This window comes from Paroedura picta, chromosome 7 (assembly GCF_049243985.1).
Source record: "Paroedura picta isolate Pp20150507F chromosome 7, Ppicta_v3.0, whole genome shotgun sequence".
Taxonomy (NCBI): Eukaryota; Metazoa; Chordata; class Lepidosauria; order Squamata; family Gekkonidae; genus Paroedura; species Paroedura picta.
The window spans coordinates 63,703,236-63,722,558 of record NC_135375.1 but is presented as its reverse complement, the minus strand read 5'-3'; the positions used below and the strand labels follow the sequence as shown (position 1 = coordinate 63,722,558).

The 19,323-nt window shown below is 41.4% G+C and overlaps 1 protein-coding gene across 5 annotated transcripts in view; it reads right to left on the bottom strand.

The window, feature by feature from the left end:
- Nucleotides 1–19,323, bottom strand: part of FANCC (FA complementation group C) — a 75,794-nt gene that overhangs the window by 10,963 nt on the left and 45,508 nt on the right. For all 5 annotated transcript variants that reach the window (XM_077344585.1, XM_077344583.1, XM_077344586.1 and 2 more), the window contains 4 exons: nt 18,094–18,252; nt 16,797–16,953; nt 8,486–8,538; nt 3,253–3,352 (listed from right to left, as the gene is read on the bottom strand). In XM_077344585.1, coding sequence (XP_077200700.1) covers nt 3,253–3,352; nt 8,486–8,538; nt 16,797–16,953; nt 18,094–18,252 — 469 coding nt within the window. The remainder of the gene's footprint in view (nt 1–3,252; nt 3,353–8,485; nt 8,539–16,796; nt 16,954–18,093; nt 18,253–19,323) is intronic.

The window sequence follows — 19,323 nt, the reverse complement described above, 5'->3', positions numbered from 1 at the left end:
CAGAGATGGAAAGGCTTTCATGGAAGAAAAAGCTTGAAAGGCTCATGTAATGAGAATTTGGATGCACTTTTTTTGAAAGTTTATATAGTTGCTTAAGGATTGGTTTGGTAATATTTGAAGGATTCTTTCTTTCCTTCTTTTAAACTTAGAAAACTGCCCAAAGGTGTTGGATTGCTGTCTGAAACCAGGGTCAGGCAATCAGCGATCTAAGAAGGGCTGGTAGCTCTCAGACGTGAACCCATCAAAACACATGAACTGGGCAAATATGACTGTCCCAGAAAAGCAGGTTTCCCTCCCCAGGAGGGAATGTGGCACATGTGTCAATCATTCAATGCGTGCATTTCCACCACAGGCTCACTATTGAAACCAGGTCTAGTTAGATCATTTTGTCAGCATGAGTTAGCTGAGGGGAACTACTGTGGAAGGACAACCCAATAGTTACCACTTCGATATAAAAGAAGAACAAGAAATCACATGCTATGTGAAGTTAAGGCCATTTGGCTACAGAAGTAGATGCAGGGCACACTTTATTATTTTTTCACGTGCCAACTCAGGGAAGGAAAAACAGGTTACCTGTAACTGATATTCACTGAGGTCTTCTGTGCAGTCCCACACTGGGAACTGCAAATATATAAGCCTGCCATGGCAGATCTTCTTCTAGCTTAGAATCCTTAGGGGCATCCGTATGCCCTTTGGAGCCACTGTAAACATGTCCCTCCCTATGGTCACGACACCCCTTTCTCCCTCAGTTCCAACTGAGTTGAAATTAACATTCATTGGTGTGAGCTGATAGAGGTTCAGGTGGGAGGTCTACTTGCACAATAGACCTCAATGAATATCAGTTACAGGTAGGTGCAATCCTGCTTTCATCTTTATCCTCTGTACAGTTCCACATTGTGATTTTAGCAAGCTCACCAACCAGGAGGCAGGACAAGTTCATAGTAATTTATTGAATCATTGATTCTAATAGCTTTGCCCACTGATGTTTCCCTTCATACTTCCAGATCCAGCACAGTGTCTTATAAATTTTCAGCCAACTTTGTTGCATCTCTGCAAATCCGTCAATGGAATTCCTCTGAGGAAAGTTGCTGATGATGCCTGTGCCCTAGCTGAGTGCACAATGGACAAGGTACTCAGAATCAGAATACCTTTATTAGCATATATAAGACAACATAGTAAAAAAATTACATGTTTAAAGGGTTACAGAATTTATGAAATCATGAGAATAATTTAGAATAACCAACAATATCTTGGCTATCATCACAATACAGGGTCTTTATTACTCAATATTACATTAATCAAATGCTTCTCATCCACACAGAAAAAATTAATTTTATTCAAGTAACCCAATAAAGGACAAACCTAGGACATTCAATACGTACATGGTAAAAGTGTGCCAGGAACATTACACCCATATACACAGAATCTCTTGGAAGCAGGAATTTGGAGAAATCTGCCCTGAGTTACATTTGAGGTGACAAGATGCTCCTGCCTTCGAGTAACAAATGAAACTTTGAAAGTACCTTGGAAAGAAACTTTAAAATAGGCCTCATCACTATTCTCTCCTGTAATATCTCTAAGAAAGAAGGATCCATACCTAGCACGGCTACTTACTCGCCTTGCTGCTAGCAAAAAATATGCCTTCATTGACAATAATTCCAATGACATTGCTGGCAACAGTTCAAATGGCTTGCCCATCAATTGAGTCAATACTAATGACAATGACTATTGCTGTCTTTGTCTTGGTTTTGATGAATTTTCTTTCATAGCACTGGCAGCAAATGCTGACACAACAGCCAAGCTATGGAGGGATTTCTCCCTGTGATCTGCTGTTTAGGAACAGTTTGTCAATTTCCTTTTAACTGATAGAATGTATCCTGAACACTAGATGAGACTCCATTGTGATGAAGAAGGAACTGAGGGTGTTGTACCACAGGATGGTGTGACTATTGGGAGGGAGATGTTTACAACAGTTCCAATAGCCTTAAAGATTCTAAGCTAGAAAAAGATCTGCTGTAGCAGGCCTGAACATGCGCAGTCCTCTATGTTTGATCAGACAACAGAGATGTGTTCTGGAGCACTGTATATTTGGCTACTGCCATTTTGGCTGTTAAAAAGACTCATGGCCAGCCAAAGAGAGTCTCAGTAACCATATTCCAAGGATGAGCTCTTTCCTTGGGTTTGCTCTTCTTGAGCTTCTTATGCAGAGAGGGACTTGCCATAGAAGGTTCCTTTTCTGTCACTTAATTGGGAGAGGGATAAGGAGGGACCCCTGCAGCCACTCAAACTGGGTGTTTCACCAGATTCAAAGCTCAAGCAGGTCTGATGACAAGGGATCACACTGAGGACAGGCCCAACCTCGGGGTCTTGTTAGGAGGGGGGGCTGCCATCAGGGTCACTTCAGACCACACCTTTGAGGGACCAGCAAAAAGGGCTCTCGCCAACAGAGCCACCTTGAGGCAAGTGGTCTTGCCCAAACAGAGCAAACAGCAGTCATGCTCATCTGAGTGCAGCATCTTTAACATTGCACTTGCAACATTTTTTTGAAAATGGCCTTAGAAGCCATGATAATCATCAACTAAATGAGGAAAAGTGGAGCTAAGTGGAACACATTCTCACTTCATGGTGACAAAAATGGAACTGGGGAGAAGAGGGGGGCGCTGTGTCCACAGAACATGGTCTTGAGGGAGCAAGCGCCCCTACTAGGGCTTACTTGGTAAAGTCTTCCATGGCAAGCTTGCACATGCACAGTCCCAATGTGGGGCTGCACTACAAGGTGGAAAATGAAGGGAACACTATCACCGGAGTAGGTGATAAGTAGTATAGACTGCTCCAACAATATCACCAAAGGGTGACTATTCATTTATCATATAACTTGAATGTAATATAGTGAAGCTATCCTAAGACTAACTGGTTGCCAGGTAAGAGACGTATTTGGAGATAGTTTGTCATTGCCTGCCCCCACATCACATCCCTGGTATTCCTTGGAAGTTGCCATTCTGAGTGCTAGCCAGGGCCAACCCTGCATAGCTTCCAAGATCTGGCAGGATCGGGATTGCCTGAGCTATCCAGATTGGGTCACCAAATGGTGATATATTGGCTTTTCACATACTTCAAATATACCTTGTATCCATTTATTGCAGCAGAAAGGTATTATTTGGTTCACTGTATTCCTGATACCTAAAACCATACTTTGTATATGAAAGTTTCAATCTTCTCACTTTTAAACCATGAAAATGGAGTTTGACATACCTGCCTGTTATTCTCTTGATAAGCTTGAAGAAAGCAGCGTGTAAACACTTGCATTATAGTCATTACTTCTGGTGCTCCGTTGGTTTCCAACAACACATTCCTGATCAGTGAAAAGGTTTAATTATGACATGTAAGATTATGAGTGTCCAATCACAAAGCTGTACACTGAAAGAAAAAATCAAATGGGAGCATTCTTCCCATGTCTTGTGTTGTGCTTTAAACGCAATTATTATGCCAACTTGGCAAGTGAAGAGAACTACCATTTCAAAGAGAGTCAAAAGTGAATATATAAATACCATTTTACAATATGATTGCTGTTAGCACAAATCCACTGGCAATGGAAACGCCAATACTACTCTAAACACAATGCATGTTTACCTAGATGCAGCAAACTCTAACAGTAAATTTTTATTTTTTATTTATTTGCTATACAATAAACTGAACTTTGAAAAAAGAGAAGATGGGTACTGGTGTCACAGCTGTTAGGACCATGCGGCTCTCAGAAACCAAAGTGGACAAGTTGCTGTGGTCAATGAGGGTGACCACTTACCCCCTTGATCCCTGTCCATCTTGGCTGCTCAAATTGAGCAACCAGCAGATAGGAGACCCTTTGAGGGAAATTTTTAATCTCTATTTTCTGGGGAGTTCCCAGAGGTGCTGAGGGAAGTGGTGGACCATTCCTTACTGGAAAAAAACCTCTAGATTCAAGGGTCTTGGCCAACTACCGCCTGGTCTTAGATCTTGCATTTCTGGGCAAGGTAGTTGAAAGGGCCACTACGGACCAGCTCCTACTATACTTGGAGGAAACTTTGGCACTTGACCTATACCAGTTGTGTTTCCGTCCTGGCCAGAGGGTGGAGACAATGCTGGTCACCCTGATGGATGATTTCTGGCAGCAGCTCGATCAGGCTGGTTTGGCCATTCTTGTGATGCTTGATCTATCAGCCTCATTTGACTTAGTTGACCATGAGTTATTGGTCTATTGCCTTGCTGGGGGTAGGATTTGGGGGACAGCCCTTCAGTGGCTGTGCTCCTTTCTCTGGAACCAGACACAAAAGGTGGCAGTAGAGGAGTTGTGCGCCCATATCAGCTCCCTTGCAGAGTTCCACAGGGGGCGATACTCTCCCCTACATTGTTCAGCATCTTCATGCGCCCTCTTGCCCAGTTGGTCTGGTGTTATGGGCTGGGTTGTCACCAGTATGACACCCAGCTCTCTCCTCATGCACGGCCACCTTGACTCCCCCCCCCCTCTCCCGGATATATTCGCTAGCTGTTTGGAAGTTATGGCTGGATGGTTGGAGCAAAGTCATCTGAAACTCAACCCTTCCATGGCTGGGCAGGAAGGCAGCAGATCAGAAAGCGTGCTTACCCACCTTGGCTGGGGTGCAGATTAACACCTCACCTTCAGCCAGAAATCTGGGGGTTATTCTGGATGCCTATTGATGGAGGCCCAGGACATAGGAGCACAGCATTTTTCAATCTATACCAGACAAGGCTACTAGCACCCTACCTGCCCTCGGATTGCTTGGCTACAGTGATTCATGCAACTGTCACCACTAGACTGGACTTCTATAACTCTACACAGGCCTACCCTTGTCCTTGATCTGGAAATTGCAGCTGGTGCAGAATGCAGTTGCTAGGGTCCTCACAGGGACATCTTGGAGGGCCCATATCCTGCCAGGGCTGAAGCAGCTGCATTGGTTGCTGGTTGCAGCCTGGATCAAGTTCAAGGTTTTGGTATTGATCTTTAAGTCTATCCACGGTCTGGGTTCTGCAAGAGCTAATCCAATGGAGATCCCTGACCTGAGGGAAGGGCGCCTGGCCTTGACCTGGACCTTTTTGGTCCTGGCCCCAACCTGGTGGAATGAGCTTCCGGGACAGCTGAGGGCCCTGATGAAAATCTCAGTGTTTTGAAGGGCCTGTAAAATGGACCTCTTCCACCAGGTCTTGGGTTGAGGCCAGGGCAGGTAAAATCAAGGATCCCTCCCCAGGCTGGGCCAGGTCATCAGGCCACCCCTCAATACCTGAAGCAGGATGTTGTATGGGAGAAGGGAGGGAGGATTTTTAGCTGCCAGGCATGCTGTAGATTTTATGGGCTGCTGTTATTGGGGGGGTTGTTACCACCATGTGCCACTTGCGGGAGTGCTGGGTTAAAAATCTAATAATAATGATGATGATGTTCTAGTTCTCTGGCTGCCTAATATGTTTTGATATTAGCAGGAAACTGCTAGGCTCTCCTCACCTCCAGGCTCTGGAGAACACGTTTCTGTTTTCTTTACATATTTTTATCATGTCTTTGCATTTATTATCCTGCTCCTCATAGTGATTTCCCTCATCTTGTCATCAATGATAGCTCTGAAAATAGCTTCTGGATTAAGACAGCTTCAGCAAAAGCACAACCTGTCTAAGCCACAATTTCATTCTATATGTTCAGCTTGACATTGCCAAATCCACAAGAAACTAATATTGGGTTCTTAAAGGCATGGCTCAGGTAGTGCAACAGGTAAATCTGACAAGCTTCAAATCTGTGGCTGCCCTTTTGTGACTATCTCAAACTGGCAGAGTGAGGTTCTGCCAAAATAAAAGGTAGATGCAACACTGAAATCTGCCCACCCTTGGTTTAGGGGCAGTTTAAAATGACAGCTATGCAGGTACGTATCTCATGAAGAAACACTGCCAACTGATGTAGTAAATGCTCTATTTCTATTAATATTTCACCTGTTAAAACCAGCAATTTGTGAAACGTCCTGTTTTTGATTTGCATGGTTTATCCAAGCTTGCTTGGAGACTTCTTCAAAAAATGTCTTATTTTCAAGAGTTTTTCCCAACGTGGAAATATTCTACTAAGAACTTATTTAATTGTGGTTTTAGGAAAGTATGAGCACTAGTGGCACTTACCCAAACTTATCAGATTATGGAGGGGAGGAGAAGAACATAAAGAACACTGGGAAAAGTCAAGGGCTCATTTTACATTCCCGTGGTTTCCATATGTAATTAAGGGCTCTGAGTATGCACTCATCTGTTGCCCATTGAATTCTGGGAAGTGTACATTTCTACCCGTCATTTCTAAAGAGGAATTTTTTAAAAACCCTGTAGTTTTTAGAGTGCCCATCAGCAATAAAAACTTCAAGCACACTCAGAAACCCTAATTATAGAAATGACACATGGGAACAAGATGAATGTCAGCTTTCGAAATTACTTCCCTTCCCTTTAATTTAGCAAATGTGGCAAAGTATGTGAACTGGGGGAAGGAAAGGAAAGCAAACAATGCTAGAAGGCTGGCACCTATAAGAAATCACAAAGAGAGAACAGAATGCAAATCCCATCCCAGTCTTTACAAATTTCTCCAGGATTGTTTTAAATTTTTGAAAAGGCTAGTTCCCCCACCCCACACACACATGACATTTATCTGACATTCAGCTGTTCTCAACATTCCATCCCTTCTGAAGCATTTTCAGTCCTTGTCAGGTTGTTTTTCTAATTTTTTTACAAAGGTATATTGACCTGGGGAGTCTCTCAAATTGCTACCTTGTATGTAGATGGCTTAGGTTTGCTGTTTTTATCAGCACCACAGACCAGCCATGTTACCATTCTTTACCAATATTCCAATATTTTTCCTAAGATTCAAAGCATAAGTATTAGCTATATTTATTAGCTATAATTTGTGCCTATATTAATATAATATAATACAGCGGCCCCCAACCTTTTTATCACCGGGAACCGGTCAACACTTGACAATTTTACTGAGGCTCAGGGGGGGTAGTCTTTTGCCGAGGGACATCGCGGCCGCCTGAGCCCTTGCTCCGCTTGCTTTCCCGCCGCAACCCACTGGGAGGCGCTGCCAGCCGCACAGTGTCATACCAAGGGGGAACCCCAGCCATGGCAGCTGCCAAAGGTGAGCTGGCGGCAGAGTGGCAGGGCATCCCCTGAAGCAGCAGCCGGGGAAGAGGATGAGGAGGAGCCGCGGCCCGGTACCAACTGATCCACAGACTGGTACTAGACCCCAGACAGGGGGTTGGGAACAGCTGATATAATACATATAAGGTAAACTCTTACCTATTCTATATTGCTGACAATCACGTATTTTTATTTTATATGTGTGTGTATGTATGTGTGTGTGTGTGTATGTATGTATGTGTATATATATATATATATATATATATATATATATATCCCATAATAAAATAACACCTGCCAGCGTTATATGAATAGAGTTCATGCTACAACTTTGAGTTGGTAAGATGACTTGTCAAGAGTTATAGAATTTAAATACTCTAATATGTTTTCTAGTTGGTATAAATATATTCTTTATATTTTACTATAGGATATATAGTAAAAAGATGTGATTGTCAGCAATATAGAATAGGTAAGAGTTTACCTTATAAGAATTATATTAATATAGGCACAAATTATGTTTAGAGCTAATACTTAAACTTTGAATCTTTGGAAAAATATTGGAATATTGGAATTGGGGGTGGGGGAGAGATGGCAGCTCACCACTCCACAGCCTGCCCAGCCTTGGAAGATTTGGGGTTTGGTGGAAAGGTGAGGACGGTGGTGACCTGTGTAGACACTGTTGTATGGGATGGGGTTAGGAAGGCTAGTGCCCCTCCAAAGCAGCTTTTTTCTCTATGAGAACTGATGCCTTCCTTCCCTACTCCCTTCTCTCCCCACTCTGTCTTTCTCTCTTTCATCTTCCTGAAAGTTCCCAGGCTCCTACCTGGATGTTGGCAACCCAGCTGGCTGCATTTGGAAGAGTCAGGAATCAAACCCAGCTCTTGAGATTAGAATCTGCTACTCTTAAACCACTTCACCACACTGGATCTCAAGATTGAACAAGGAGCAGCAGGGGAGGGCCAGAACCCAGGAAGGGCACAGTACAGGTGTATGCGCTAGCACCTGTTATATTCCTGGGTGCAATGGGCTTTGCCTCTAGTACATAAATAAAAATAAAAAATACATATATGATTTTTTAATATTTATTTATGCATAGATTATCTCATAGGTATGATTGTGACAGCCTATGGCTAATGCAATAAAACTTTTACTACTACTGATGTGAGTGTGCCGGTCTCTGGATGACAGTGTTAAGATTACGATAACAAAAAGATGGTTATGTTGGTCAAGGGTCACAGACAGAAACAAAACCCTTAATTAAAGTGCCAATAAAATTCCTGTAATTACTTGAGAGGATTAGAATAAACTCTTCTTGACAAACTCCATGCAACCTTACTTAAAAAATTCTTCAATGGTTCTGAAGATGGTTGGATGACATGCAGCTTGGAGCTGTGAAAAAATGAGAGAAATTAATTTAGGCAAAACTTGTATCTAACTCATGAGTACAAACAGAAACAGCAGTTGATCACCATGTTATTCCACCTATGCTATAAAATGAGTTTCTTCTCTCTCAAGATATTTGGAAGTCACAGGAGATCCTATTAAAACAGGTTTGTAGCATGTTAACCCACACAGCTTATTTTCTATGGCCATTCATGCTGCTGTCCATCAATTTCTCTGCCTCAACTGGTTTCAACACTGGTACTGAAAATTAATAATTCTAGGAGACTGAATGGCTATCCCTGTCGCCCCTGCCTCCACATACGCACACTAAGTCACACCCTCAACTTGGTGTTCTGAACCCAACACATGGAAGTAAATCTTAGGAAGGAGGAAGTCAAATGGAGGGGGGGGGGGTGTTTGCATAAAACCTGTATATTATTTTGATAATTAAATAACTGTTAATCACTAGTATTGTCTTCGTTCTAGAACAAGGAATCAAAGTTTTAGTATGCATTTTATTATTCAAGTATATTCATTTTACAGACTCTGTTGCTCTTAATAACAAATCACCTCTCCCCAGAAAATTTTAAAATCTTATATTTACACACTCTCATTCAGTCTTTTACATATAGAGGCAGAAAGATTTGGGATTTTCAGTCACAACTACCTATGGAAGTCCAGCCTTTAACTCTTGTTACTTTAGGACAGTCATCTCTGCCAAACTCAGCACTTTTCTTCAGCACTGACATTAATTCAGCTATTGAGAAACCATTTCATCCACCAAAGTGAAGCTTTCCTCCTTCTCTTGGACTCTTTGGTTCAGTTTCCTTTAATAACTGTCTTTTTTTGTTTGTTTTGACCAGCGGCCATTTTTCTTCCTCACCTCCATGGTTCTGCCCCTCCAACATCTAATTGTCCCTTGCACTGCTACATTGTAAGGAAACAGCTGAAGTAATGGGTAAGCTTGTACTTCATGGGGAAACTTGTACTTCCTTATTTATCTTACTAGAGAGTCATTGATAACCATCCAGGGAACCCCAGAGGTCCTTTATGCAGGCAAAGGAGTAAAAGCATCATCTTAATAAGAATAACCAGACTGGGGAAGTTACCATTTAAGCAGGCCTCAAACATGCATTAAATTCTTCTCAAAATACGATTCCTTTTTATCAAGCAGTCTTAGCCTACCATGCACATCCATTATGAGACCTAAAGTGGTACATGACATCTGCTCCACAAGACTCAGGTGGTAATGGAAATGCCTTCAATCATGGCATCATAACACCTGTGTTACATATTTAACATGATCAGTGTGATTTCGTATATGTTAATTTGTACTGAATTAGTGATTCTCAGGATTATTACTGTCTAAAAATGTTGCAAATTGATGGTAGACTTCAGTGTGCACTGAAATAGGACTGTTTACTATAACAGACACAAATGTATCTGCATGCTGTTAAGGGCACTTTCTTGTTGAAATAATTCAACAATGTAATGTCTAAACTTTTTTTTACAGTGTTTTCAGAATGGAAACACTTGTTTCAGATAGATTCAAGTCGGTAGCCATGTTGGTCTGAAGCAGCAGAACAAATTTAGAGTCCTGTGAAGACCAACAAAGTTTTATTCAAGATGTTTGAGCTTTCGTGTGCACACAGACTGTCTCAGATACAATATGATGGAATGGAAGTAATCAATTCAAACATAGGTAGAGTATGAGAATATGTTTTAAGGGGAGTTTTGTGGGTATTTTGTATTCTGATTTTAAATTGTAAGCAGCCATAAGATGACACTGTTGAGAATGGTGGGACATAAATCAAAGTATAAATAAAAATAAATAAAATAAATGCTGTACGTTGTTTCAGATAGCTAAGAGGAGGGATGACTGACAACAAAGGTTATGAGTAAGAAAGGTCTGTTCAAACACCAGTATTAAAGAAAACATTTTAAATTCTCAAACCACAGATCCAAGCAAAATCCATAGATCTATGCCAGCTCTGCAATGAATTATGTTTTAAGCTACATAGAATTAGAGGATGCTGGATGCATTTTTCAGAATATAATAGGGTAACTTTAGAGTACTGCCATTAATCTGACATCTTATTTTACTTGTGAGCCATTTTCTTATTTGAAAGAATTACATAGTAACTCATTTTGATGTTCTATTCTAAGTTCTCAATAGTTCACCATAAGGCTGCACACAAGTTGTCATATTAAAATTATGCCACCTAGTGTTCATTGTACCTCACAATGAGCTCTCGCATAATTCTGAAAAACCTAAGAGCATTACTTCAAAATCAGAGTGGCAGTCATCCTTCAGATTTCTAGGGTTCACATCATTTGCACAAAGTACAATAGTTTTATTTAAAAAAAAACAAAAGCCAATAACTTTATGCTTTTAAACAAACCATGGAATTTTACTTATGAAACAACCTGAAACATTTTCCTAACATTGACAATGATCATGAACCTACATCTGGGCCTTAATGATCTTAACAATAATTCAACACCCCCTCCCCCCGTAACACTAAATCAGTAAGATGTTCAATTTAAGCCAGTTTGGCGTAGTGGTTAGGAGTGAGGACTTCTAATCTGGCATGCCGGGTTCGATTCTATGTTCCCCCACATGCAGCCAGCTGGGTGACCTTGGGCTCGCCTCGGCACTGATAAAACTCTTTTGACTAAGAAGTGATATCAGGGCTCTCTCAGACTCACCCACCTCACAGGGTGTCTGTTGTGGGGAGAGGAAAGGGAAGGTGACTGTAAGCCGCTTTGAGCCTCCTTCGGGGAGAGAAAAATGGCATATAAGAACTAACTCTTCTTCTTAGCACAAAAAGCTGATTCTAATCCCTGATTAGCTGCAAGGTGCACTAGATAGCCTTAAGCAAGTCATAATCTTTTAAAGGTATTGTGAGATGAAAATGCCACTTGAAGCTCCCCAGATAATGGTCAGGACACATGAACCTGCCTTAAATTGAATCAGATCACTGGTCTATCAAGGTCAGTATTGTCTACTCAGACTGAAGTGGCTCTCCAGGATCTCAGGTAGAGCTCTTTCTTATCTTCTGGTCCCTGATCCTTTTCATTGGAGATGACAGGGACTGAATCTGAGATTTCCAACATGGCCAAACAGACTACAGAGCTGTGCTTCCCTGTCCCAAATATACAAACTTCACAACTAAATCATGATCCTATTCAACTTTAGTTGACAGGCTCTAAAAATTTAATTCTGGAACCTGATTCTAGCAGTTATCTTATTAATAGCTTTGCTTAATAACAGATAGATTCTCAAAGTTACGTTCAGACTGTAATAATTATGTTCATGTTTTTCCATTGCATAATATCGTATAAAAGGGCTTAATTCAGTCACAAAGAATCTTACTAGATAAGATTCTTATGCTGAATATATAATTTACACATAACAGTCATTCTCAACCAGGATTACTAGTAACCACAAGGTTACTCCAGAGCCCCAGAGGGGATACTACAGTTTTTTTTGGGGGGAGGACATATTTAAAACATATAACTAACCCAGAAATGAGTCAGGAGGACAAAGTTGCTGTCTGCTCATCTGTCTGATCTGCGGGGACCTTGATGAATTCACACACAATAAAAAAGGAAGGGGGGGGCGGAGAACTGAATCTGCTGCACTCCTCTCTCTGGCTGTTCCTATTTCCCCACTCTCAAAATTTCTTCTCAAAGCACCACCAGCAGAAAATGGCTGGAGGAAGGCTGTTGCAAGCAAAGATATTCAGATATTCAAGCAGGAGAGGACTGTGCCCAATGCCATAGTCTACCCTCCAAAGGCGCTATTTTCTCCAAGGAAACTCATCTCTGTAGTCTGGAGATGAGCTGTAATTCCAGGGGATTCCAAGGTCCCACCTGGAGATTGGCAACTCTAGCTTAGAGCTACTACACCTGGACTATGCACAGTCTGCACAAGGATTTCTCTCTTCCTACAATTGCCAACCTCCTAGCGGTGCCTGGAGACCTCCCAAAGTTACAAGTGATTTCCAAATCACACAGATCATTTTTCCTGAGGAGACTAGTTGCTTTGCATGGTGGGCATTATGACAGCTGAGGTGAATGCTTCTTTGTTTTGTTTAGGCAAGGTACCATACACCCAAAAATGAAACTAACTTCTTATCTAGCCAGTATTTTATTTTATTAGTGATGTCGTGCATATTATAAACATGTGACTTCCTGGGGCAAGGCAGGGAGGTATAGCCAGCTGGGGTTACTCAAAGCCTGAAGGGGTTACTCCACGCTCAAAAGATTGAAAAAGGCATCACTTGTTTAAAGTACTCTTGAAAAGCAGAAATTCCTTTAAGCAATAAATAATAGATCCTTCTGAATCAGACTAGTGGTCCATCTAGTCCAGCAGTCAAGCAATTTCCCTAGAAGAGCAACTAAGAGGGCACTGAAGCTAACCTGCTGATATTACCATCCAGCACGGGATGCAGAAGTTCGTTTTAGTTATCTTGGTTAATAACCATTGAGGTACCTATCCTGCATGTAAATCTGTCTAACCCCCTCAAAGTCATCTGCATTCATTGTCTGGTCTGACATCCACCAGTAGCAAATTCCATAGTTTCATTATTTGTTTAATAAAGTAGCATATTATTTTGCCTGTCCTGAACCTATTGCCCATCAACTTCACTGGGTGCCCCAGAGCTCAAGCATTATGGGATAAGGAAAAAAAAAAAGCTCTATCAGCTATCTCCTTCACATGTGAAACTCTATCAACCTGTATCATTTCTCCCTCTTCATCATTTTTTTCCTAAATAAAAAAATCCTGTCTTGCCCATTCTCAGCTCCAGTCACCAGATTTAAGTATCCTCATATGTGGCCAACTTCACTAGTAGAGTATGTGGTGATGATATAAACATCAGGGAGATTTATTTAAAAGGCACAGAGAGAGTGTGTGTGTGTCTGTGTGGGCCAAGAGGGGAAATAGTGGAATCACATTACTTTCAACATGATGAATCAGGACAAGTTACAGTAATAAGTAGAAAACAAAGACACGACATGTAGGAATCATGCAACCATGTGTTTAAAGATATAGCAACATAGTGATATTAGTGACCATCTTTGAAAAAAATTATGGACAATCACCACTGAGGAAAATGGAAGGGGAAATAGTGGGAAGTCTGGGGGGAGGGGAAAGGAATATGACACTGAAGCAGTAGTGGAGAAGTTGGTGACATCTTTACAAGTACAGCAGACACTACACAAACGTACTTCAGGCCAGTTTCTCCTGAAACCACAAGAGCAAAGGTGGTCTGGAAAAAGACAGAAAAAACAGAAGAAAAGGCTGATGACCAACAGCAAGCATCCAACACTATGTGTAAGCCTGGAAATAAAAAGCTGCAGTTTGGAAGCCAAGCCACAGCTATAAGACCGTGTGGAAACAACCACGGTAGCTGTGAGTCACAGAGAAGATCTCTTCCTGCTTTTAATGAAGTCACTGTGGGGCTTGTTTCTACTGATTTTAATCCCACTCTTCTCTGGGCAAGTCACCAACAGCAGTGGTTTTAATTAAGGGCTTGAGAACTGGCAGATATAGGGAGAGTTCTTACCCACTTCTCTTGTGCCATCACCAACCTAGCATAAAGTATTCTCCATTTCTGTACCCCTCTTTGCAACTGCACTACTGACTCATGCTTTTAAACAAGAAAACAAGACTCCTGCTTTTAAACAATAAGCGAAAGCTTTTTGGACATCTTCCTCACAGGACAAGCTTGCTCATAAGAAGGCATTCCACTATCCCCCCTCCATAATAAGTGATACTTAAGTCCAATTTTTCAAGCAGCTATTGAGAAGACAGAACAGTTAGGGTGAATATCAGAAGTCTTGTTAAGTAAAAATGCAGAGATCTTGGCGAGCAAAGGAAAAAAACCCTCAAATCCAAAGCTGAGACCAGAATGCATTCCAAGTTCTTTTTCTCAGCTCAAATCAAGCAAGAGAGCGAACTGAAAGCTCATCTCAGCAGATATAATCTCCATGTGTGGGCTTGGGCCTTCAGTTTCACCTACTACTAGGATTTTCCATGCTGCTGTGAATTGCACAAGCATCACCCATTACCTCTCCTGAAAAAAATCAGTCATAGTGGACAAATGCATTTAGCAGAATGCTTTTGTACTCATGATGTCATCATTGTGGTGGCATTTGTGGCTAAGCATCGCTGCAAATGTGTCTGTATCATTTACACAACCTGGGAACTGCTTGATGACAACCTCCAGAACAGCGTTCCCCTCTCTTTCCCCCTTGCCCCAAGCAGTTCATACAACATATTTGCACAATTATTTCAGTAACGTGAATATATACCACTATATTTTAAGAACACACTTTTAACCATCTGGAAAAAGGAGTAATGTTACCAACCCTTGAAAGGCAAAATAATATTTATAGAGGTCATTTCACTACGTGCAACCTGTATAACACTTATCTTTTGTTTTTATACTTCCTAGTTACTATAGAATTTCCATTACCAATTTCATTTTTTCCCAAGGGATGGAAACATAAGTAACAGCACACCACATAAACTAGAAGTTACCAGACCATCACACTTTAATTACATTTGGAGACCTAATATAAGAGTGCTGGATATCATATTTCTTCCATAATAAAGCACAGCAGTCTTCCACCACCAGGACTTAAGTTCTAAAGCTGCTGCTCTTTATATTGCTCAGCGTTGCATACTAGAAAAACCTGAAGAATAGCATTGTGCTAGATCATTCAAAGTGCTAATGAAGATATATTCAAGATAATGTGACTACAATAATCAAGTACTTTCCCTGTTGCTTTTTCATATTACATTGTTTTAACTGAAATTAAGGGCTAAACTAGAATTTTTGTCAGTTTGGGTAGTGCCATGTTTCTTCAGATATATGATACAATCCAAGCTATCAAAAGCCTCCCTTCTCTTACGTAGCAGTTTTGTAACGTTGCAGATTGCACAGTAAGTGAACCTGTGAAAAACCTGGTAGAAAAGCATATGGAAATAGGGGAATCCCTTCACCATTTATAGAAGTAAAGTAATTATCTGTGAGAAGTAAAGTAGTTCTCTCTACTGTGCGATGGACAGTGCAAAAAAGATAGTGGTTAGCCAAGAGTATCATAATAGAAAAGAAGATTACAGATGCTGGTTATTTCCTCTATATTTTTTTGTTTGTTTCTTGGGGGACAGGGGCAGGAAAGTGTGCAAGTTATGAGAAACAGCAGAGTCTAATTCCAAAGCTACCTGGTTGATGTGGAACACATCTTCTGGCATGCCCCTTGGGACAGAAATGGGTATGGACATGATGTCTATAGCCCAGCCCCAGAGATCACGCCAGAAAATGTGTGTCTCCTGCCAGCAGAGGAGGCTGTGGATGAAATGCTGGCTGCAAAGCTGGTAGAGGTGGGGCCCCTAAAGCCGGGTGGGGTGGCTGTGCTGCCCCTGAAGCCGGCCAGGACCACTGTGTTGCTGTGGCATCTGGCTTCCCAGCCCCGTCCCACCCTCTGGAGAACAGGGAAGCTCTGTCGCCATACTGCCCTGCTTTCCAGGCCTGTCCTACCCTCCTCATAGCAGGGCAGTCCTGGCAGAGGGCTGAAGAACTCCTGCTGCAACAGGGAAGAAGGAGTGTGTGTGTGTAGGGGGGGGGAGGTGGCTGGGTGAACCAGGAAGGTAGGTGGGAGAGAAAAGGTGTGTGTGGGGGGGGAGGAATTGAGGGGGAGGGACCAGGAAGAATAGGTAGGTGGGAGAAGCAAGGGGGGAGTAGGGGGAAAGTTGTGTGTGGGGGGTAAGAATTGAGGGGAAGTACAAGTAGGTGGGAAAGCCAAGAGGGCAGGGGGGAGGAGTGTGTGTGTGTCAGAGAGTGTGGGGCCAGGATCATGGAGTCCCACAGCAGGTGTTCCACGTAGCCTGTGATAGTTGGACTGTCATGATAATTTTTTTCTTTTAATTATTTTTAGCTTGGCACTCTTGTCCCTAAGCATTGAACTCTTGGCATAAAGAACATTTCAGTCCAGTAGGATGGAATATAGCTTGCTCATTTTTTTATGTTTTGTTAGATAAATGTTAGAAAAGGGAAGATGCTCTTCACCAAAGAAAACTGACAATGTCTATATGCATATTACCACTATATATGCATACCCAAATTAAAGGCAATATTAATATTGCTTGTTCTCCACTAGCTTAAATTCACATTGTAAATTTGATAAACACTTAAGAGGATTTTAATATAACCAAAATGGAAAAGTCATACTGGATTATCTATCATGCTTACCAATAGAGAACCTTTTATCAGACATATCATTTCTTCCACTGAACTTAGTTGACCAAAAATTAAATTTTCAAAATTCTGTAACAAAGCTTTCTCCAGACTAGGAAGATGTCGAAGCCACAGTTGTACCACAGCAGAGTCAGACAAGGAAATCTTTTTTCTGTATAAAGAAAAAGGGAGATGGGGGGATTATCTTCTTTCATCACAATTATAAAATCAATTCTTAGCCCAGCCAATTCTCAGCATACATAAATCCAGATACTGGAGCTATGAATGGACATCTTTCCAGAAGCCTGAAAGACTACCCATATTGTCAGAGAAGAATAACATCTAAAAGGTCAAATACAAAGAAAATGGGGAGAGGGGTTAAAAAACTCAAAACAGTAAAAGGAACACCTGTGGCTTTGAAAAACAAATGCCCTCAAGTGGCTGTTGTTATGCAACCACAGCCTGGGCCATGGGAGCAACCCAGAATAGGGATGTAAGAGAGAGGATAAAACATCGGCTGGAGGAATGGGATACTTCCTCCCATAAAGTTCCTTGTGGGTCCCTGCATGTCAGTAGCAAGCAATCAGTTCTGGCCCCAAAGAGTCAGGCATGTGCCGGGGGAGTCCTACAAGTCAGGTAGCAGCAAGCCACCAAGTGGCTGCTGCCAGGCCTAGCCTGAAAGACAAAAACAGTCCTGGAAAGGACACTGATTCCACTCTACCCCCCCCCCCTTTTCCTGACAGAATCCAAGGCTGGACAGCTGACAATATAGTTATGGTTGCCTACCAATAGCCACCAAAGCACTCATTTTTAACTACCCTAATATTATATGGTTTTAGATTTCAGATATTTCTAAAACATGGGGCTGTTATTTTATTTATTATTTATTTATATTGGCTTTAATTGACCGCCACTCCCAGAACCTGCTGGCTCATGGTGGTTTACAGTAAAATCATAAAATCCACATAAAATACAAAACAATACAATACTGGCAGTGAAATCAATCTATATCCTCACCCCTACACACCTATCCATGCCCAACAGCAACCACACACCACCTGAGGGGTGGTGGTAACTCCTGCCCAGTTATCCGGTACATGGGCCTGTACAGAGAAAGACCTGATCTTCCTGGACAGAATGGCCTGTCTTCTCTTTGCATGATCCCAGTCTCTGGATTTAAGTATCCACATACGGTGTCACGTTGAGACCTTGAGCCTCAATGTCTTAGGACGACTATAAATGAAGTAAACAATAACAGCTGAATTAAATATAATTTGATTAAGTGGAAATTAGTATAGTCTGGCCTACTTACTGTAAAATGGCTTCATTCACAGCTTCTAAAAATTCAAAATGGAGAACTTCTAATCCATCTCCATGATAGCAAAGAAGGGCCTCCAGCAATGGTATTATTTCAGGCAAATTAATAAATGGCACACAGAGAAGAGACACGGATCGCACTTGCAAAGAAATACTGGAGAAATAAAATAAAACTTACTTTGCATAAAGAGGCAATATTTTAATTTTTCTAAATCAGCCTGTTCCTTAGGTAAATATTAAACAAAATCTATACATTATTTTAGAGAAAACAAATAGAATTGTTAGCAATTACAGATCTCAGCCACATTCAGCTGTACAGTACAGGGACAAGCACACTTTTAAAAAGGAATGGTTTACTTTATACATTCTTGGTGTTATATATTCTGGGCGCTCAGAAGAACATTATAAGTGTATAGCCTATGCAAGAAGCTGCAGAAAATACAAGGTAGAATTCTAATTCTAGATTTTGTCACTGACTGTGATATTAAGAGTGTAATGGAAAGAGAAGGTATTTTTCCTAGCTCACTTGCCCTGACATCATCTATTCCTTTTCACAGCTGAGATGTGAGAAAGGAAAAGAAAAATCTGCAGCCCTGCAAACTGGGCAGAATTCAGATATGCAGAAGTCTTTATACATGACACTAATTGACCCTAGTGATGCTGCCATGCAATCTTCCACAAGAAATCTTGCTATCACTGGAATAGTTTCATAACATGGACATTCAAATGGCACATAAAAGAAACCAAGACAAACAGTCGACATGGAGGAAGAAGAGGAAAATCCTATAGTAGAGTCACTCTTCAGTTCACTGGTGTGCATGTCTGTCATTTCAGTTGCAGAGCTGTATAGAAGTCTACTTAAGAATTCATTGTGAAGTCTGTTTTTATATTATACTTGTAATCCTCCTTTCACTAGTCCTGTTATTACTAAAACCTCAATTTTCAATATGCATATATTGAAACCACTTATTTTTCCCCCACATGATAAATAGAACTTCAGCCACTCAGCCATCCTTACTAAGATCAACTAAAATTATGGTCAATGAACTGCATTAACTTGAAAACCAGGTAATATTTCAATCTTTTTGGGCTTTTGAAGAGGGGTGGGGAATCTTCATACCAAAGAGCTAAAAACTGAGTGTTGGTGGGGCTGCCAAATGTTGCAGCCCAGGTGACTGGCAGGGCCACAAACCTGTGCCTCTCTAACAAGGCATTCTGGCCCTGA